This window comes from Chenopodium quinoa, unplaced genomic scaffold (genome assembly GCF_001683475.1).
Source record: "Chenopodium quinoa cultivar QQ74 unplaced genomic scaffold, ASM168347v1, whole genome shotgun sequence".
In the NCBI taxonomy this organism is placed as follows: domain Eukaryota; kingdom Viridiplantae; phylum Streptophyta; class Magnoliopsida; order Caryophyllales; family Amaranthaceae; genus Chenopodium; species Chenopodium quinoa.
The window spans coordinates 1,042,947-1,066,137 of NW_018743014.1; the positions used below are offsets into that span (position 1 = coordinate 1,042,947).

Below are 23,191 nucleotides of genomic sequence, written 5' to 3' on the forward strand. Positions count from 1 at the left end.
TGGTGTTATAATAAAGGTTTTTTTTTTTTTGTGGTGTTATAATCAAAATTTGGGTTTTTTGAGGTGTTATTTTCTAAAATTACCTTAAAATTAAGAAAGAAAATATTAGAATTATTTTTTATTAAGAACTGTTCCACAGCAGCAGAGGGTGGCGCAGCTTGCCGCCGCTGCCAGACGTCTGGTGGTGGCGGTGGCCGGCGTGGGTGGGGCTGTTGACCACCTGCTGTCGTGGTACTTAATCCCCCTTTTTTTTATATTAAACATCAAGGCATAAAATAAAAATTGAATCTTGGAAAAAATAAAAGAAAAGAGAAAAGTTACCACTTGAAAACTACAACTCTGGGCAACTGATTTGTTTGTCCATGAGTGGGTTTATATAGATTTGCTTAAAACCCTTAAATTTTTATCTTTTCTAAAATACCCTTACCTACTTGGTTTAAGACTCTTTATTTCTAATTTGAAACAATTCAACTTAAGAAATCTTAAAATTAAATTATTTTTCCAAATCATATTTACATATAAAAAATTGCCCTAATTTAAAATATTTAAGTATTTTTATAAATATATAAAATTTAATTTAAAATACGCTTTATAAATATAAAATAATTTATAACTTGTATAAAAATACGGAGTATTACAATGTACCTCCCTTAAAAGAAGTTTTGTCCCGAAACTGAGGATAAATAAATTGAAGGTTTTACACTCATTTAAGTATATTTTTGCTTATTTTGGCCAAACTTTTCATTATTGTTGTACTCTTTTAGGAGTCTACTTCTTACCATTCTTACTTTTCAAAGCAAACTTGCTTCGAATTGTGCAAAAATGCACAAAATTGAAGTAAAAATGGGGAAAAAGCGCAAAATTCTACCGCATTCTACCTCTCTTAAAGAAAACAAGTTACGACCCCGTAACTCTACGTACGTACCTCAAATAATTCCAGGTAATTCTTTCTCATTTCAGTTTTAGCTTCCCAAGTAGCTTCTTCATATTGTTGATTAGACCACAATACTTTCACTAGATCAACACCTTTGTTGCGTGTCTTTCTCACCTTTTTATCAAGGATCTTAACAGGTCTTTCCTCATAAGTTAAATAAGCTTTGGTCTAACTCTATGGTCTCGGGTTGCAAATCATGTGATTTATTCGGGATATATCTTCTCAATTGAGAAACATGAAAAACATCATGTACTTTGTTCAAATCCATTGGCAATGCCAATTTGTATGCAACTTTGCCTATTCTCTGCAATATCTCATACGGTCCAATATATTTTGGACTCAACTTTCCCTTTTTCTCGAATCTCATCACTCCTTTCATTGGTGAGACTTTCAATAACACCTTACCACCTACTTCAAATCCGCGTAGCTCTTATGTCTATCCTGCACAACTTGAATCTTATCTTGAATTACACTCACTTTTTCCATAGTATCTTCAATCATTTGCGGTCCTAAGGCCACTGTTTCACTAATGTTGTTCAAACACAATGGACTACTGCACTTCCTGCCATACAAAGCTTTAAATGGTGCCATCCCAATGCTAGTGTGGTAACTATTATTGTAAGAGAAATCTATCAAGTCTAAATTATATTCCCATCCTCCTTAAAAATCAGTCACATAGGCTTGAAACATATCCTCTAAAGTTTGAATCGTTCTTTCAGTTTAACAGCCCCGAGTGAAAGGCTGTACTCATCTTTAGCGTAGTACCATAGTTTTTTTTTTTCAGGCTTTTCTAGAATTTCAAAAGAAACCTAGAATCTCTGTCAAACACAATATCTATTGGAACCCCATGTAGTCTTACCATGTGTTTAATGTAAGTCTTTGGAAGTTGCTCCATCTTCCAAGTCTCCTACATTAGTATAAACACTGCAAATTTTGTAAGCCTATCAACCACAACCCATATCGTGTCATTCCCTCCTCATGACTTAGGCAGACAAGTCAAGAAATCCATGGAAATACAATCCCACTTCCATATAGGAATTTCTAAAGGTTGTACCATCCCTTGAGGTCTTTTATGCTCGATTTTAACCTTTTGGCAGGTTAAACATTCTTATACAAATTTTGTAACTTCATTCTTAGCCACCAATACATCTTCTTTAAATATTTGTAGAGCTTATCCTCGTGGATGCAGAGTATGGTGTATTGTGCCCTTTTGCCATTAATCTCTTTTTCACCTCCTCACATCTTTGGGGTACACACCACCTTCCTTTGTACCTCAAACTTCCATCTTCGTAGATTTTAAAATCCACTGCCTTCACTTGCCTAATTTTGTCCCGAATTCGATCTAATTTAACATCTCCTATTTTCTTTTCCCTTATCTTATCAAATACAGTTGGCCGGATGCTTATGTTGTATAGAATTCCTTCTACTCCACCTTTTTCAATAATTTCTAAGTTCAACTTTTCAATTTCTCTACACAACTCACCCGCCACTACCAATGCATTCACTTTGGGACTAGATTTTCTACTTAAAGCATCGGCTACCACATTAGCCTTTCCTTCATGGCACTAAATATCTAGATCATAGTCCTTTATCAACTCTAGCCATCTATGTTGATACATGTTTAGCTCTTTCTAAGTGAATATATATTTCAAACTTTTGTGATCTATGTATATTCTACACCTTACACCATACTGGTAATGTCTCCAAATTTTGAGTGTAAAAACTATTGCTACTAGCTCTAGGTCATGCGTGGGATAATTAAACTCGTAAGGTTTCATTTGCCTAGAGGCATAAGCTATTACCTTTCCATATTGCATTAAAACACACCCTAAACCATTCTTCGAGGCATCACTATAAACATCATATGTGCCACTTCTATCTGTTAGGGTTAAAACTGGAGTTGTGGTTAACTGCTCCTTCAATATCCTTTTTACTTCAAATAAAATGAAAATGAAAAAAGAAAACAGTCACTTACCTTCGTGCCCGTTTAATAGCCCAAAAACGATTGCAAATTTGCGGCCGCTTTGAAAACAGTCGCAATATTGCAACTGCGTAAAAAACGGTAGCATATTTCATATTTTGCGACCGTTTTAATGACGATCGTAAAAAAAAGGTCTCAATTTCACCGAATTTTAGTAGTGTCTCTCTATTCCGACAATGGGGGGAATGGTTTTGACGGCAAGAGATATTAGGGGGTGGTTTCACGAGGGCGGGCCGCGGTAGGAGTATGTGGCGGTTTCGAGGGCGGTGGGTGGGGATACGTGGTGCTTTCGAGTGTGGGGGAGGGGGCAGTTTTGAGGGTGGGGCTTTGGGGGAGTTGTTTCAATGGGGTGGCAGGGGAATGGAGAGGTTTCTGGCTGGGTTGGGGTTAGTTGTTTCCGGCTGGGTTAGGGGGAGGGGGGTGGCTGGTAAGGGAGGTTGTTTTTTTTTATTTGATTTGATTTTTTTTATTATTATTTTAAACCAATCACATGATGCCACGTGTTACAATTCTGGTTAGGACTGGTGGAGGAAAATCTACATAAAAGTTTGTATTGTCCCAAAACAAACGAAAGTAGGGATTATTCAAAGTAAATCGTGCAAAGTTTGGGATGAATGGGGTTTTCCGAGGAAACTTCTGTTAACAATGGGTTTTGATGGAAGATGGGTGAAATGTTATTTTTTTTATTAATTGAAAATAAATAATTAAAAAGAATCAATGATATCATGACACAAGTAATGATTTACCCTAATGACTAACGGAGCTAAAGATTGTTAGTCAATAAGGGCATTTGGTGAATTTTTAAAAACTCAACAGCATTTGGTGAATTTTGAAAAACTCAATGGTAATTAGTGAATTTTCAAAAAAACTCGATTGCATTTGGTGGTAAAATCGTTGAATTTATTTATAAAGTGTTATGTCAAAAAAACAAACTATGATGTGCTTCGTTGTTTTGTAAGGAAAGCCTCATGCCCTTGTTTAATAATCATATTACTCCTTAATTCCAATAATATAATCACAAAAGTACAACACAAAAGACGAGTAATTAGAGTAAAAAATCATCAAGAACATCACAATGAACACAGAAAGAAATCATGGATGTGATAATTTGCAGTAAAAATGGATCAAAAACTGACATGCAATTGTAAAAACTATAGCAAAAAGAGCTTGTTGTCGTAGTGAAATAATCCTTTCTTTTTTCTCTTGGTGATGAAATTCATCGTTATTTTTCCTACATAAAATAGGAGGAGAGCAAAGGAAAGCCAATGATATACAATCTTTATTTTGAAATGTATATATTGGTTTTCCTATCACTTGTTTGTAACGTCCACCACTCCAAGCCTGTCATAATATACACCCAAATTAATGCAAAGATTAGTGAATACATTAGATAAAACCATAGTACTAATTATGATTAATCTAATTGCAATGAAATGATTAATTAAGAACACAAAAAAAAATTAGACAGCTCAAAAGGGTACTAATTAATCTAAGCAATGCAACATCCTTGAGTCATGATTATGTTTCAAGGGACACGAGGGGCCTTCCATGTCAAAAAATGTTGGTCATGATGACCAATACAACGGGTGTAACATAGACTCGTAGTAGTAAAGTACACAACAAACATAGTCAATTAGGCTATTAGCCAACCCCCCCCCCCCCCCCCCCACCCCCATTGTATAAAAGGTACTCTTTCATAATTGATTGTATGTGATTATGGTGATGATTTAGTCTGCTATAAACAATACACTTGTTGTGTACAAGTTTTCCCTACAACTAATAATTTTCCCGTTTCATATATATTTGAATCAACGTGCTATAACCACAATAAGGCTAAAGTATTGTTTGTGTGATTTACCTGTAGTTGATCCCCAGCTGTGACAATCAAGGCATTTTCAAGTGGGGTGAAAGAAATCCAGCCTTTCTTAGAGTAAACATGAAACTCAGAAGATCCATCACAAACATGCAATGATACTGCATGGGAATAATCTGACCTTTTGATCATCATCCTTATGACGTCATATCGAAGGGAGCTAAGGCATTGATCAGCTGACACGTCATGAGGATGCTTGTATATGTGGCATACACAATCATCCAGATTACTATTTGGTAGATTGGAGTAGTTTTCATTTAGGATCAACATTATCTCCTTAGCAATCTTCTCCATTGATGTTGCCAAGGTCTCCATTTTGTCACTGCAATGTATAAACATCATTCAATTTGTCAATCCATTGGCTCGAGTTTTAACGATAGGAAGAAAATGATTGAAACGAGTTTTAATCTATAATAATATAAATGTTCATTTAAAATTTGATGTTTACTTTTGAATTTCAATTATTAGTTGCTAACACTTTAAAATGGTATTGAGTGATATAGTAATGAATATTGAATATATAGGGGGGGGGGGATTTTTAAACCCTACACGCGAACGCTCACACACAAAAACATAACTTAAACTGTGGATCTATATCACATGAATCATGTCAAGTAACTTTGGTTTCAATATTGCATGCAAACTTATTATTAGTTATTTTCATGATTTAATAACGTATGTTAAATACAATGGCGATCATTCCAAATATTATAATGTAATACAGAGTAACAATATTTTCTGTACTATTTATAATATATTTTTCTTTAAAAAAAATAGCAATTTGTAGTATTCAACCATTGTACTCCATACTGCTTATGACTAAACAATTTCTCAACTATTTAGAATTCCCTGTAAAAAAAAAAAAAAAAAAAAAAAAAAAAAAAAAAAACCTATTTAGAACCTCAATTTGTGACTAAATTAAAACTTAATTTGTCAAATTTATGTATTCATATTCAATTAACTAACCGCGGTGATTAGTTAATTTTGTCATTTAAAAAAAAAATACACTAACCGCAGTGATTATTCATCATTTTTTTCTTTTAATAAACTAACAACGATGATTTTAATTTCTTTTGTCTCTTAATATCATTAATTTTGTCATCGGTGACATTAATTGTTGCATAAATAAATAAACAACTTGAAAACAGACAAAAACAAAAAATGAAAAAAAAAATAGATCATAGATTGACCGTTAAATACCTGAATTTTGAAAACTTATTTGGCCAAATTCCCTCCATTTTTAACTTAAAACCAAATCCCCTGCCCCAAACAAATTCCTCACCCATCTCATTCACAACCTCCTCTTGCTCCCCACTCACTTGATCCTCAAACCCAAACTCCATCTCCGGCGATCTCACCGCCATTCTCTTCTTCTCCGGCGACATTCTAAACACCCGTCGTGCCCGCCTAACCACCGTCTTGATCAACTCCGGCGAAATCCCATGATTGATCACCTGAAAACACCCAATTTCCGACAAAGAATCTCGGATCTTCAAAACTAAATCATCTTTTGCAGAATTCAGAACCTGAAAATCAATCTCTGGAATATCCCTGAATGGTTTTTGTCTTGGGAAGATTCGATCAGGGAGGATAAGGTCCGGGACCCGAAGGCTGTGCTCTAGAAACTCTGTTAAGACCTCATCATTCGCCACGGAGGAAGCACGACGGCTTGAGCCGATTGGAGATGGCGGTGGGGCTCGAAAATCGAAGGTGTTTGTTTCTTTCTCTTGGTGACTTTCAGGGGAAATTGTTGGCATTTTTTTTTTTAATTAAATCAAAAAGAAAAGCTAGAAGAAGCTAGAGCTAGAAGTTTTTTTTTCTTCTTCTTTTTCAGTTGGAAATAGGCTTGTGTTTGATCACAATAATACTACTATATAATCCTATAAATTCTACATGAAATTCCATTTTTTTAAATTTTATTCCATAAGTTACTATAGACAGCAATGATGGGATTGTCTGAAACATTAATGAATAAATATATATAATCATGTTTTATTTAAACTGGTATACTTTATATTGTTTGGAAATTTTAATTATGATTTTGTTATTGATAGAAGCTTTACAGCTAGCTAAGCTTTGTTAAAATGGTGGGGTATAAAAGGATTAATTTGGAGGACTAAAAAGATGAGAAAGAAAAAGGTTGATTTAAGGGGGCAAAGGTTTCAATCAGAGTTAGCGCCAAAGAACTGCAGTATGCTTTTCTACTTTCAATCTATGAATATAGTAAGAGATGGACCTGTAAGTACACTGTTGTTCATCAAAAGGGTGTTGCAATGTCGGATCTCAGATGTAATATCAAATCGATCATACCGGGCCACCGAGGGAAATTTGTCGACGAGACAACGACGTTAATCCTCAAGGTCGAATTGTTTCATTTGCTTGATTGGTGTAAAAATAGGATTCTTTGCCAAATTGGTACTCAGATTAATAGAAATTCGAGTTTTATTAGAGCAACTACAATGATAAGCTAATTATCAAATTAGCTCGTCATGCCACATAAGCTTTTAAGCTAATTGTCATTATAGCTACATTGAGCTCCAATGGCTAGCTATTAGCTTGCTATTTAAATGAACCTCAATTAATTAATTAGCTTCTTTTTATTTAATTTTATTTATTCTTTTTTGGTAAGTACTTTTTCAAGCAAATGAGCTTGGCAATTGCATTTTGTAGCTCCAATGGTTAAGCTAGTAGATAGGGATTATATAAAATTGCAAGTAAGTCTTTAGCTACAACCACTGGAGTTGCTCTTAAGAATTAAGATGTTATAAGAAAGAAGGTGTCTAATGTGCAAAATATAAGGCTTGGTGTTTAACCAGTGTATACTTAGGCAAAATTACAATCATTAACATCAACTTTGTGAAGTTTTGCAATTATTGACACCAACTTATATCACTTGCTAAACTGATACCAACTTGCTACAAAAATTACAAAATTGACATAAATGACACCGAACAACTAACTTTACGTAACTTTCAACCCTTGTACAAGTATAAAATTCTTTTTCAACAACCATTTGCTTCAAAAAGTTCTTAATGTGTTGGAAAGATAAGACTATATAGATGTAGAGTATTATTGAATGTTTATTGCCTTTAATGTCAATTTTATTCTTTTTTGGGCAAGTTGGTGTCAAGTTAACAAGTGACACAATTTCGTGTCAATATTTACAACATAATTTTAAGTTGATGTCAATGAGTGTAATTTTGCCGTATACTTAATATGGAATAAAAGGAGTTACAAGGCTACAAGCCTACAAGAAAATAAACAGTAATGAAGGGATTTAGATGTCATAGCAACATTCACGACCTTTAAAAATTAAAACGATATATAATTAAGATAAAGTTGGATTGTTACAAAATTACTACGTATTGAAATTTGGCTGAGGCACGTAAAAGCCCGTGGCCTCGGAATGTGTGGCCCAAAAACATATTTTTAGATTGGTGTAGCATTTTGGGGGATAAAAAAAACTAATAAAAAAAAAATGGGCGGTTGCAAATTTATTTATGTTGCTTTCTGGCTTTCTGCCATATATGATTTGGGTCATTGTTGTTTTGCTTCCACGTTGATCATAGGCCCTCATCTAACTGGTTATCTCAACGAGGAGCCTAATTTAGGCCCATGGCCAAATTACGTATATTCACTAACAAAGAAGGAAAGAAAAGAAGGGAAAGAAAACGGAGGAAGGGAAGGGAAGGGAAAAGAAAGGGAGGTGAAAGTGAGCTTTATTTTCCCTCCAAATCTCTTTAATTTTGGAGGGATTATACTTATTAAAGAGAGAGGGAAAATAGATCTCTTCATCTCCTTCCCCTTCCTTACTCCAATCCTTTACTCAAACAAGAGAATTTGTTTCCCTCCTTTTCTCTTCTCTTCTTTTCCTTTTAAATTAAATTTATTTTACCTTCTTTTGTAACTTGTCAGTGTTAAAATGCAAATCCGTTGTTTTAATAGAGTCAACTAAAGGTGGGCAGCAGGCCGGGCCGTGCCGTCGCGAGTCGTGCCTGGCGGGCTAGCCGTGGCTGCGGGCCGTGCCTCCATTTCCACCAGGCCAGCCCACGACACGGCACGGCCCACGTGCCGGGTGTACCGTGCAAGGTAGGGGTGAGCAAAGACCCAGGGTACCCGGTACCGGATCTGGAACCGGTTAAGATCCGCCGGGTCCAGACCCGGAGCTAGTCTCACCGGTTCCGGGACCGGGTCCAAAATGTCGGACCCGGTTGTAACCGGTTCCGGACCGGGTCCTGAAATTTCGGACCCGGTACCCACTGGATACCCGGTAAATGTTCAGATTTAATTTAATTTTTTTTTTTTATGTCAATACTATTACACTAATATACACTATGCAGTTTCTTTAAAACAAATAATACTGGATAATGATCTTAGGATCAAGCCCAACTGGCTTCAATATCCAGCCTTCCCTATTCAGTCTTCGTTCCCCAAATCCTCACATTTCAGTAACTCATTTACTCACATTTCAAAAGTTATTAACATTTAGGGTTTTTGTTCCCCAATTCCTCAACCGCCTATTCGCCTCCTTCAGTCTTTGTTCCTCTCTTTCGTTCTCCGACCACCATTAAACGACCATCAAGCAAAGATCAGTTGCTTCAATTATTCACCAATGAGGCTATGATGAACTAAATTACTCAAACTAATCGAAGTTTTTTCTGGGTTTGGTTGTATTTTTCGAGGTAAGCAGTTTGCCATTGGCTTGGCAGCAACTTGGTCGGCATTTTTAGTTGCGACGTGGTTGTGAATGCAATTTGCCGTTTGGGTGGTGAATGTTTCTTGCTTAATTTTATAAAAATGGTGAAATAAATGTGATTTTGTCTATAAATCTTTGTTGGTCTACAGTTTTTTGTTGAAGATATAAAGAGGGAAGTGTTGATGATGAGGTTAATGCCTCTCTACAAGCTCAAAAAAAAAAACAATAAAACTATAGAATAAGAACCGGGTACACGGTCTTGGAACCGGTTTCGGGACCAGTTCCAATTCTTGGGACCCGGTCATAACCGGTTCCGGATCCGGGTAGTGAGAATATGACCGGATACCCGGTTGTGCTCACCCCTAGTGCCAGGTCAGCCCACGTGCCTGTCACGTTCTTCAGTTTTATTTTCTTTTATTTTTTTTTTAAAAAAAAACAATACATTATTTTTTTATAATTAACTAATTAAGTTTACTTCTTATTATTATAAATTAATTAATTAAGTTTATTATTATTTTTTTATTATACTTGTTTTATTATAATTTATTTATTTAATTATTATACTTGTTATTATAATTTATTATTTTATTATTATACTTGGTATTACTTCTTATTATTATAATTTATATTTATTATAGTTATAATTCATTATAATTTATATTTATTATAGTTATAATTATAATTTATTATACTTTTTTATTTATTATAGTTAATTAGTTATTAACTTATTTTGTTTATATTACTTTTTATTTTCTTAACGGCGAAGATGAAAATTTCAAATCTTAACGGCTAAAATTGGACTTTGATTCTTTGAATGTGATTAATGCATACTTCATATTATTATTACTTGAAATATTACAAATAAATACATACTTCTTAACGTTGGAAGATATAAATTTCAAAAAAAAAAAAAAAAAAAAAAAAAAAAAAAAAAAAACTCAAGTATAAAAGTTTGATATTAATCTAATAAGTAATAATGATAAAAATCGTACAATGATAATGATTTCGTACAAGGATATTATACAAAAATTGTCTACAGTTAGAAGTATGTAATCCATTTATAGTTCTTCATCTTCTTCTTCTTCTTCTTCTTCGCTTTCGCGTTCAAGGTTATCGGCTAAAAGAATAGATTAAGAACTAGCCGAACCCGAACGGTCGGAAGTGGAGGTTCCGTCATCGTTGTCGTTGTTGGCGTAAGTACGGTCTTCTAAGCGATTTTCAGCATCCAACCAATTTTTGAAACACACGCACATTTCAAATGTTTCGAGTTTTAGACTTGTTCTTCTATCGTCTAAAATCCTCCCGGATGCGCTGAAAGCTCATTCGGAGGCAATAGAGGAGACTTTGATACCAAGAATGTCTCGTGTCATTGCCGCCAAAGTTGGATGCTTCGAGCTTTGTTGTTTCCACCATACAAGGAGGTCGAGGCTGTTTATCTCATCGTCGTCCATGTCCTTGGTGATGTCGTAACTCAGGTACATTTGCAACTCCGAGACATCGCTTTGCATTCTCCTTATTGATGAATCACTTGAAAACCTTGAAATCAAGTTAGTAGCTTGTGAAAATAAATGCTTGGCCTTTTTACTTATGTTTTTAGATGGTTGGGAAGGGCCAGAGCGAGGAACGGTGCCATATTTGATTTCATAAACTCTATATAAAGCAAAAAATTGATCCTTCACATTACTCTTATAGGTGTCTACACTATCGTCAATAAGCATGCATTGAAAATAAATGTCCACTAACATAAATGTATTTTTATACTTTTGCCTAGGTTCTAATATGGAAGCAAAAATATAAAAATATTTACGCCACTTTATTTCCATTGCTCGAAGATATTGATCATAATCACTTTGATTGCGATGATCAGAGAAAAGCTGGGCGAGTAAACATGCATTTGAAAGAAAGTTTTGAGCACAAGGATTATAAACAGAAGAAAAACAAAATGTCATGTTATATAATAATTGTAAAAATTGCATATATCTTTCACATTTATCCCAATCATCCTCATATAAAGCATTTTGTGGAAATTTTTGGTTGTAAGAAATTGTTAAGGGATTCTTATATTCAATTGCCTTGGTTAACATGTCATAGGTGGAATTCCACCTAGTTGGACAATCGGTTTTGATTTTTATTGCTCTTATCTTTTGTTGTCTTAAAAAACCTTTCCATTTTTGGAATCTCATGTTTGAGCTATTAATAAACATAATAACTTCTCTAATTTTGTTATAGTATGGACTAATTGCTTTAATTCCATCTTGTACACATAAGTTAAGAACATGGCAAACATATCTAGTATGAAATGTGTCACCATCTAATATTACATCGGTTAAATTTTATTTCACTAAATTAGCAGTATATGTCATTGAGGTTGCATTGTCAAATGTCATAGACATGATTTTTTCTCTAAGGTTCTATTCATTTATAGCTTCCGTTAAATGGTGAACAATGTTAATACCGGTGTGGGGTTATTCAAGCATTTTGAAATAGATTATTCGTTTTTATAACAACCATTGATCATCTACCCAATGGCAAGTCACACATAAATAGTGATATTTATAACCACTATCCCAAGAATCGGCAGTCAAAGACACTCTACAATTAAGTTTACTCAATTCGTCTTGTAACCGCATTTTGTACTCTAGGAAGTTTTTCATGGCGGCGGAACGAACGGTTTTCCTAGAGATTCTTTTATGTTGGGGTTGTAATACTTTATTAATGTAAGTGTTAAATGAGTCACTTTTAGAGATAAGAAAAGGTTGTTCGGTGTGTACTATCATTTTCCCTAGTTCATCCCTATCCCTCTCATAGTTGTAGGTAAAGCCGTGTGGATAGAATTGGGAAATTTTTGGCCGGGTTGGATCACTAGATGGTTGTGCACATGTTTTAAAGTGTCTACTTAAGTGTCCCTTCCCGGCCTTGGATGTGGCCGAGTATATTTTACCACATGTTTTACATTTTGCTCTTGTTTGTTCTTTATTTAGCAAAAAATAACTTCATACTTCACTTTTGCGGCTTTTAATATTTACCATGTCTTATTCGGTTAACCATTGCTCTTGTGCGTTTCGGATCGTGTTTGTAGATTGGGGGTTTGTTGAGTAGTAGACTCGGAGGCAAGGCTATTTTGTTCGCTACCTTGGTTAGTATAAAAATTTTATGGGTCAAAGAAATTAGGTGGGAATTGACCGAATATTGAAAATTGGTTTTGTGGTGGAAATTGGGTTTGAGGAAATCCGGGCATATTCATGTTATAAGGTTGAAAACCGGAAATACCACCATGCCTAAATTGCTCAAAACCTAGGGGGGCGGTTCTAGGGTCATTGGTCAGACTTGAAATTGGGGGGGGGGGGTCATTGGATTAGGTGATTCCCTGGAACTATTATCATGGACAAATTGGGTTTTCCTTGAGGATGATGGGTTGTTCATGTTTGGTGATGCCATAATTAACAAATTAACAATTTTAATAATAACAATAATAATAATTAATAACAACAATTATAACAATAACAATAATAATAATTAATTACAATAATTATAAGAATAATAAGTAATAACAATAATAATAACAACAATAATAAAGATTAGTTAGATTTTACAACCGTATTTCAACGCTTTCCGCTAATTACGATTACGAACTTTTAATTTTTTTCGATATTAATAAATTATAATTAGAGAATATAAGAGATTAAGAGAATTAGAGATTAAGAGAAGAGATGAGTTGAATTGTGATTTGAAAGTGAAGTGAAATTTGCTATTTATAGAAAAAATGGGAGCAAAGAGCCGTTGGAATGGAGGAGAGGAACGACTCTAATAACCGTTGAAGACTGTTTCTCAACAATATAAATTGGCGGGCCACCCACGTGCCAAAAAACGGGCAAGCACGACGGGCTCATGTCGTGCCGTGCCTGTTTTCTAGCTGGCTTGTACGCAGAACGGCCCATGGCACGCCTGGCGACCAGCGTGTCGTGCGGGCCTGCCATGCCTGGCTACTCAGTCAACAATTGATACTCCCTCCAAATAATCTTTCTGAACTTATTTTAGGATGTCCATACAGAATTTTTCCTAGAAATTTGTCCAGTCAACTCATATGATGTTTATCCTTCTATTAAGTCTGTTTTTTTGGTACACTTTTACGTCATATGTTATGTCACGTGAGTCCTTCTACTTGTTAATTATCTTCCAATGTATTATTTTTAATTCTCCATTATCAACCTACCAAAATATACACCTTACTAAATCCTTAAATACACCTTCCGTCGAAGGTGGAGCTATAAATGCTAACAATAAAAGTGGTTCGGTGCAATTTTGTTAAATTGGGCCCTAAAATCATTTTTTTAAGGAAAAATATGTTACGAAATTCAAAAAATGGGGCACTTTTATAGTAGTTTCTCTTAGGAGCCCATTGCGGTCGACCACCATGCACATGCTCAGATAGAACCACCCCTGTCTTCCATTATCTACCGACCAAATTATCTATCCACATTACTAAATCCTTTAATATACGTTCAGAAAACTAACATAAAAAATTATTAGGGCATGGACCATGGAGGACGCAGTAGGAAAGCACATTAAATTATATATGTACGTCAAATAACATATCCTATTCACCTAGGCCATTATTATTTTCCAACAAGATTTAATTTTTCTGGTGTACTTGGTATTTATGAGAATTGATACTAGTGCATTATTCAATATAACATGCAATGTTGCGTGCTGAAATGTGTGGTGCATGGCACAAGCTCGCAAGCTCATAAACGTATACGTATTAGTTATCAATTGATAAGGAGGACATTACCCACTAACATGTACGATACACGTGTTAGCGAAAGTTATACAAGTATTAGAATGGATGCCCGATGATATGCATATAATTATCATCGACATCCCTCATTTTTCAATAACCTAATTGAGAAATTGGAAAAAACAACGAAAAAAAATTGTAAAACGGTGGAATATTCTTTTCATAGTACATCCCAATATTTCTATCATAGGGGTACATTGTACCTAGTACTATCTAACATTATGTGCAAATTTAAGGATTGGAAGAATTTTCAAGCTCTATTTTGGATCAATTAGATAAGAATTTCAGCCCAAGACTTTTCAAAAGGAAAAAAAAAAAAAAAATAACTGTACATCAACTTGAAGAATGGGGCACTATTAGCAGTAGTAAATTATGACATTACTACGGCTGTAATACGAGTAGTAGTAGGGATCCTTTAAACAGTTGCTCTTAATTAATTGCATATTTGACTCATGTTTGAATGCTTCTAATACTTGTTCATTAATATTATTCATAACTGTGAAAAGACATTGGAACATTTATGATTAACTAGTATCTTATTTTAAGTACACCATTTGCATTTACTAATGATTCGATATAATTAATTTTCACTTGGTGATATGTTGAATTCAGGAGGAAGAACGATGGGGTATACCGATATAAATGAAATATTTGATCCAACTCGGGGTGAATTTCACATATAAAATTCGACTATCCATATATAATACAAATATTATGATGAATATCAACATTGTTGGAAATAATTTTGCTTTTCTTAATACTCTTTATATTATAGGCAAAATGTGTTTTATTAAGGATTGAATTGAACCAAAATATTACTAATGATTGAAGGTGTAATGGTGTATTTGTCTTACTCATTGTTATGTGTGTATGCAAATGGGGTTAGTGGTGGGAATATGTTACTAAATCATTTATACCAGACATCAATCCTTGTAATTTTTTAGATTTAAGTTGTTTAACATTTACGGGCTAAACACCTAAAAGTGAGGAAAATGATAAGGGATTCTCACCTTCAAGCACCTTTGGGAGGATTTGACCTTGTGACCTCAAGGTTACAAGGTGAGTCCCTATTTCAAATACTCAGAGTAATGGTTATAAGAGACAATTAAAAAATTAAGAAGGTATTTTTATAAATACAATTTAAAAGTCAATCTTGTAGTTCTTTCTCCTTTGATTATTTGCAATCAATTGGTTGTATTCCAAAGTAAGTGGGCCTTAAAATTACAAAATAAGGCTGTAGGCCTGTAGTATTTAATGTTGCAATTGGATTAAGGTTTTCTTTGAGGCTTTGCTCTTGGTATTCAATACTATTAATTGGAAATCTATAGCACGTGCTTGATATATATGTCCAATTATTAACTTTAATTAACCTAACTCCAATCTTCGTCAATTTATCTTCAACTAACCCTCTACACTACCATCTTATTCAACCTCTTTCCAGTCAACCCGGCCCTAGCTAGATCAATCCCCCCTTTTAAGTACCTCCAAGTCTCCAACCCCTTTTCCCTAGCGTCTCAACACGATCAATTATTACACATATATAAAATACCTTAGCTACCCATTTTACATGCATCTCTATACTCTAATCGTTACTCATAAGAGGTGAAGGACTTATTCATCAAGGAGTATGACATTGGCCTAAGGAAGTCATGTCTTATTTGTAAAGGATTATGATATTAACAATATATTATCCCTTGATTTACTCCGTGATTTACACAATTAGGTTGATTGTCAAAGATTTCCCTAACTATTGTCTAATGTACCTAGACATATATTCTAATGTATCTAGTCATAGTTTAATGCTTACTTATGTACTATAAATACTCTTGTATATCATCAATATAATCAAGCTTTCCAACATTCTCTTTCTCATAATTCTATCATTATTAGCATGTTATTGTCAATTCATGACATATATAGATTACTAAGTCCGATTACAAAAACATACATTCAATGACGACCTAGCTCATAATAGGGCCAAAACTGAATTATGAACATAAAATAAAGGTTGGGCTCATTCATGTATCTTCTAGCAATATATAATAATGTTATTCATTAGGTAGCCTAATTGAGTATACAATATCAATGATTCTATATGACTTCAATACTTCATATTTGATGTGTCAAAAGTGTGCCGCCGTTCTTTCCTTGGTCAACCCTCTTTTAGTAAATTGTTCTAATAGTAGGTGACCTTGACTTTAATTAGTCTAAAACAGTCACCATAAACACGTGCTTCTTTTTCTATTAGGAAGTTTCGTGAAACTACTTTGTATACAAAGTATGTTGTATGGATTAGTATTGTTTTTGTTTTAAATCATGATACTCTTAGCAATTAGTCCTCTATTTCGTAATACTTGTATAACATAAGCTTGAAATTAATTACATAATATGATCATTAAATAAATTAAATCTAATAAGAAAAAAGGTAATATAAATACAAAATTACATCAATATTCAAGGAATGAAATAGCACCACCTCCACAACCAAATTAAAGTGGCGGCGCCAAAAAAAACATAGTATATCTGAACCAAATAAATTAAAGAGGAACGTCTTGAAACCTTTCTCGGCTTGAAAAATTTTGTTGCAGTGATGACAAATTGGCAATTGAAGCTCCAACAAGTATGTTTGCTTTGAGAAGAAAAAAAGACTAATTAAGTTTCTATATATAGATATAGACTTTTTTTCTTACTTGACTCATTGGTGTAACTTCAGAATATAATTTTTAATAATAATTATTTATAATTATATATATTGGACTTTTGGAGACTAAATTTTGGCCCTTGATTCTTGCAAAACAGATTCTTTAAACCTAATCATACATTCATATTTACTTGGAGAGGGGAATAATGTATCAAAGGAAAGAAGAATTGGATAAAGGTTGATACTTTTTGTAATTTTATGAAAGGGAAAGAGAGGAAGGGGGTGATTTGTTGCAATGAGACATGCAAACAAGCGGTTTTATTTACTACATAAAGAGTATATTTGCATAAGATGAAGTACATACTTATAATGGTTGTTCGGGTGAACATTTTAATGAGGTGAATATTGTAATAAGGTATCTTTTACTGTTCAACTTAATCAAGATTTTTTTTTTTTTTTGAAATAATTTTGATTAAGTTCAACTTAATCAAGTTTTGCCAAGGTTTTCTCGGGGAAAAGAACTCAAAAACTCTGATCCACCGTTAATTACAGAGTTATAAATTTATAACGTCTTCAGTTTAATAAGCTATAAGTGTTCGGTTGGTTGGACATAGGAAATAAATTTTCCAAATAGCTAAAATAATAATTTTAGAGTTTTTTTTTTAAAAAAAATTATTTCAAAAAGTTTTCATGTGTTGGAAAGTTATAATTTGTTTGGTTAATTAAATAAAATTGTCACAATACGGTGCATATCTAGCATATAACTAAAAAAGCTCACAAACTTTTCGTCTCAAATAAAAATTAACATTCATTTAAATTGTTTTTTTTTCACAAAGAATTCGGAATGAAAACAAATAATGTTAACATGATTTAATCTCAAACTTAAAGTATCATTATGGTCGCTTTATCCAACAACTAAGTTACAGAAAATCTGTTATGGAGACTAAGAATTAGCATCTACATTGCTTTTCCAACAAACATCTACAGTAAAATTGACAAAGCTATTGGCACAAGTAGTCCGCTGCTCATTATATGGTGGTAGAAATAGAATGTGATACAAATCATACAATGGTCAAACTTGGAGATAATATAGGTGAAAATAATTGGACACTAATTAACTGATTTTATTGTTAATAAAAAAAAAATGTCTTTTGACAAGATTTACCAACCTTATGTTTGGTTGATAATATTATTAAAATAAAATACAAGTTGTTGGTTTTATTAAGCTTGATATATTTGACCATTGATGACGGTCGTAGATATTTTTATGGCTATAATGAAGGTTAAAATTAAACTAAGAGATTGAAAGGTCCCTACAATTACAGCCTTTTTAGGTGTTTCGTATTAAAACGTATCGTTTTTAACCGGCCATATATTATACTTTGAAGTATGATAGGATATAATTTGGGACCATATAGTTGCAATCTATAGCCGCCAAGTTTGTCTACTTATATTTGTTGTCAAGGCTTTGGATAATTTAAGCTTAATTATGACTATGATTTTATCTACAGTATTTAAACTTAATATGCGTAACTTTTTCTAACTTATTTGGATATGTAATACGGAATATTTAATTTATTTGTGAAATAATCTTTACTATACCTTATCATGACTTATTTGAACTTAATTATCCTATACTTAGAGGACAATGCTGATAGAAAGGTGAAAGAAATGTTTTCCTTGTTAAGATTAATGCCTCAAAATATACCAAGCCATTGAAATTATGACAATTTTATTTCCTTTTTTCAAATTAGTGAGCTATATTATACCAACAATCATATTTAGATCGAACTAATTTAACATTCCAATAATGTACGATATATAATCCGTCAATTTTAATTATTTACTAAATTCTACCAATTATGTTTAAATTTTGTTATGCTCTGGATTGACTCTTTACTCATCTCGATCTATCAATTTTACTCCAGATTTAATGTGGTTAATATTGATGGTTTAAGACATAAAAGTTGAATATGAATACTTAAGAAAAAATCATGAAAATCTATATCATACTACCATAGTAATCTGAAATAAGATCATATCGATCCTTCTAAAACTTCTTAATGTGCGCTCTCACCATGTGATGAATTGAGGCTGTTGGATGCACATGCACAACCCAAATTCTACCATAATATAGTATACGTGGAGGTTAGTGATCTATCTATGAATTTATCATCAAATCTTGTTATTTCTAGAAGAATACATAATAATGATACAATTTTTGACTTAAAGTACACATTTGTGTACATGAAAATTGGATGTAATAAAAGTTTGTAATCTGAACTAAAAAGTCAAACGGACATTGATTTAGATAAGGAAGTTATCTTGAGACGTAAGCTAAACATCGATAAAGAAGACAAGCACCATCAAATTAGTTGATGCTTCATTTTTTCTCGAAGATTAATTTATCACAACTTTTCGATAAATGCACCGGAGTATCAAGGACTGTCAACTACCAAGTTTCTCAAGGAGAAGGTACCAGGTGTTTTCTTTATAACATGTCACAATCACTACCAAGTAATTGACCTAATATTATGACTTATCAAACGAGTATCTTAGATTTTACACAAGAAGATCGAAATACATACAAAAAACATACACATATAGAACAATAGAAGAGATAATCAACGCAAATTTGAAAAAAGTCAGCCACAAGAGTCAAGGGTGGGTGGAAACAAGTTACGTAGACAATACAAAATGACACGAGCAAAGATACATGCATTAGTCTTCTGTTCACATGCACCAAGTTCAACTAGCTAGTCAGCGTAAATACCATTTTTTTTCTGAGTTTTGTGTGCTAAAAAGTACCACTGTCAAAAACCGAACCAAACTGGTGAAACCGAACTGGTTCAAATCGATCCGAATGAAAACCGAACCGATTAAAAACCGATTTTATGAAACCGAAAACCGACCCGAACCACATGTTAGTAAACCCGAAACCGAACCGATCCGAGTAAACGTTAAACCGTTTAAAAACCGAACCAAATCTAAACCGAATTTAAATGAAACCGAATCGAATATGAACCGAACCGTTTCTAACCCAAAATCATTTGAACTGGCATAAAAACCGTTTACACCGAACCGTTAACAAACTGCAACCCATTTGCACCGAACCGTTTATAAACCGAACTGATTATAAACCGAACCGCTTATAAACCGAACCATTTATGAACCAAATACATAAACGCATGTTATACTACTAGAAAACAGGTCATTTCCGACAGAAAAATTCCGTTAGAAACTGCTTTTAAAAAAATAAAATAAAAAAAAAAAACGCCCCACCCCACCCCTACCAGCCCACCTAACCCGTACCACCACCCTTTCAGACGCCTAACGCCACCCACAACCCGACCAAACCCGTAAACACACTAACCCCTACCAGCCATCAGCCCCCACCACCAAACCACCGCCGAACCACCAAACCCTAACCCAAAGCCCCCACCACCAAACCACCGTCGAACCACCAAACCTCCAGCCCGACTTAAACCCCAACTAACCTCCCTCCCTTCAGCCCCCAAAACGCCCCACCCACCCACTCTGCCACCACGACACCGCAACCCAAAAAAACATCATCAAAATCCGACCACAACCTCGCCAACCTGGGTACCACCCAACACCTTAACCACCTAAACCCAGATCTATAAGCACCCACCACGGCCCACCTAAACCCAGATCTAAAACAACCCACCACATCCACCAACGTATTTTAAAAAAAAAAAAAGAAAAAAAAGCACCTTCCACCAAACACGACACCAGCCACCACATCCACACCCACCACAACAACAACCGACATTATTTAAAAAAAATTAACTCGAAAAATATACCTTAATAACCGAAATTGGCTTTGAATTCTTGAATTTGGTTTAAATGGGCCAAATTTGACCATAAAAAGTCTAGATCTAGACTTTTCATGGTCGAATTTGACCAAAAAAACCATTACTTACCGTCAACCACTCGCCGGAAAACATCGAGAAAGAGAAGGCGTAGAGGAAGAGAAGGAGAAGGAGAGAGGAAGAGAAGGAGGAGGAGGAGAAAAATCCGGGGGAGGGTTGGTTTTTTATTTTTATATAATTATATTCCGACAGAATGTTCCGTCGGAAATGTTTTTGGAGGAAAATTTCCCACCATTCATATTTTGACGAAATTGTCAACCAAAAAAAATGAAATCAATTTTTCCACTTTGTAAAAATCAAAAATTTTATTTTTATTTTAATAACATTAAACAAACTTTTATACAATCAATTAATTACATGGCTTAAAAAAAATTAATTACATTTCTCGAATCCCGATAAAACGATATATACCTTCATAATATCAGCTTTTATATATATTTTTTTAACACACACATTAACTTATTAAGTTATTTAAATTATAAAAATGTGAATCGGTTAGCGTGTAAATGTTTAGCGTTGCGATTAATAAAAATTCGAAGACCGTTTAATAATATAATGACGTCATATCTTAGAGAGTTAGAATTACTACGGATTTGTTATATGATTATATTTATATCAGTTTAGCTGTGCCTGTAAGCAATACACTTGTAATCGTGTAAACTTATAAATAATAGAATTGACTAGTAGATTAGTACATAAATACAAATTACTTAATTAGATATGAGTCATATGACTACATGAGTGATTGACTAACATGACTATATGAACAATTGTCAATTTAGCATAGTTGCATAACAGATTAACTATGTACTAGACTATCCTACTCGGTAATATACTAATAGCATTTCAGTATTTGATCTATTAGACTCAAGTTAAAAGATACTTTCTTATTAACTTGTTAGTCTAATTAAGTAATTACTAATTACTAATTAGTGACTTAAGCCTTAGGGAAAAACCAGTAAAAGATATACAAAAATATAATAATCTTATGATTCTCATCCCTTTATACTAATACATATTTAACTATGAGAATATGAGATGGTAGATGTTATGTATATGTATAATCGATTGAAAGAACCAATATTACCTTCTTATTCATTAATGTTTTCTTTCATTATACAAATCAAACTACTTTGTAATATCTTCATATATAACTTCATGCAAATATATAATGATAAACGAGTCTTAATTATCAGTCTTGTTGACTAATTAAGTATCGAATACTAAATTGCAAATTTCGATGTCACAACAACTCATCAAATCATGATTATGACATTATTAATTAAATGATCAAATAAGAAGCAGATAATAATCTGATAGTAAAACAATAATACATTAATGCACTAAACTTTTATAATCTACTTCGTAATAAACTAGTAAGATCAGTATGGCTAAACTTGAAACATAACATGATATGTATTTATAAAATTAATGAGAATTTGCATATAATATGATGCCTTAATATGAAGTGATGAAGTCTCGGCTTGATGCCAAACTTGTTAACCAGCAAAAAGTTAGAAAGTAGTATCAAATTTCAAACCAAAACCGTTTAATTGCCCGAATCCAAACGACTCGATAAAAAACCGATTTTTTAAAATAAAAAACAGACCTGAATCGTAATTTAGTAAACCTGAAATAAAACCGATCTAAATAATATTAAATCGTAGAAGAACCGAACCCGTTAATAAATGTCCTAAGGAGTAAGGATTACCTCCTATAATAATAATAAGTTAATAAGAAAATTAATAATTTGTCAATACTACCAATGATATTGATAGGTGAAGTTGGATTACATATTAGAAGATTATATATGAAAGATTAAGAATTACTAAGTCTTATTATTAAGAACAATAAACTGACAGACATGGAATTTTGTCATAAATTTTTACCCTTATATTGTACCATTTTAGAAATGTGTTTACAATGCTTAAATACAACCTTAGGATCTGTATATATATACTCTGTACATCATAATTGTTGTTTACTTGTATTTATTATATAAAGAGAAAACTAACAAAAGTTATTTGCAAATATAACTTTAACATGAATATTACAGAGTATTGTATTACATACGAAGTATTATGTGGTTGCACCCAATCACCCACATGACAATGGGTAAGGGATCAAAAGGTAAAAGTGAAATTTTTTTTACCGTGAGTCCAATATATTTGACGTTAATAATCAAATATCTAACATGAGAAATCTAATAATAATCTAATATCTGACGTTAATAATCTAATGTCAAATATTAGATTATTAAATTATTAATATCAGATACTAAATTATTAATGTCAGATATATTGGACTTACCGTGAGTCCGACTCACCCAAATTTATTCGAAAGCGTAATTGAGAATTAAAGACGAATAAAAAGTC

At 33.2% G+C, this 23,191-nt stretch overlaps 1 protein-coding gene across 1 annotated transcript; it reads right to left on the reverse strand.

Annotated features, from left to right (window-relative positions):
• Positions 1-3,879: 3,879 nt before the first annotated feature.
• On the reverse strand, positions 3,880-6,787 carry LOC110729860 (1-aminocyclopropane-1-carboxylate oxidase-like). The gene is made up of 3 exons (XM_021909647.1): positions 5,989-6,787; positions 4,774-5,110; positions 3,880-4,256 (listed from the first exon to the last, which is right to left on the reverse strand). Exons 1-3 carry the CDS (start codon positions 6,543-6,545, stop codon positions 4,008-4,010), a joined length of 1,143 nt encoding a protein of 380 aa, XP_021765339.1. The 5' UTR covers positions 6,546-6,787; the 3' UTR covers positions 3,880-4,007.
• Between the last annotated feature and the right edge of the window lie 16,404 nt (positions 6,788-23,191).

Coding starts and splice junctions, on each gene's coding strand:
- LOC110729860 (XM_021909647.1), bottom strand. CDS start 6,545: ATGCCAACAATTTCCCCTGAAAGTCACCAAGAGAAAGAAACAAACACC. Junction 5,111..5,988: donor AATAAGTTTTCAAAATTCAG/GTATTTAACGGT, acceptor TATACATTGCAG/TGACAAAATGGAGACCTTGG. Junction 4,257..4,773: donor CAGCTGGGGATCAACTACAG/GTAAATCACACA, acceptor ATATTATGACAG/GCTTGGAGTGGTGGACGTTA.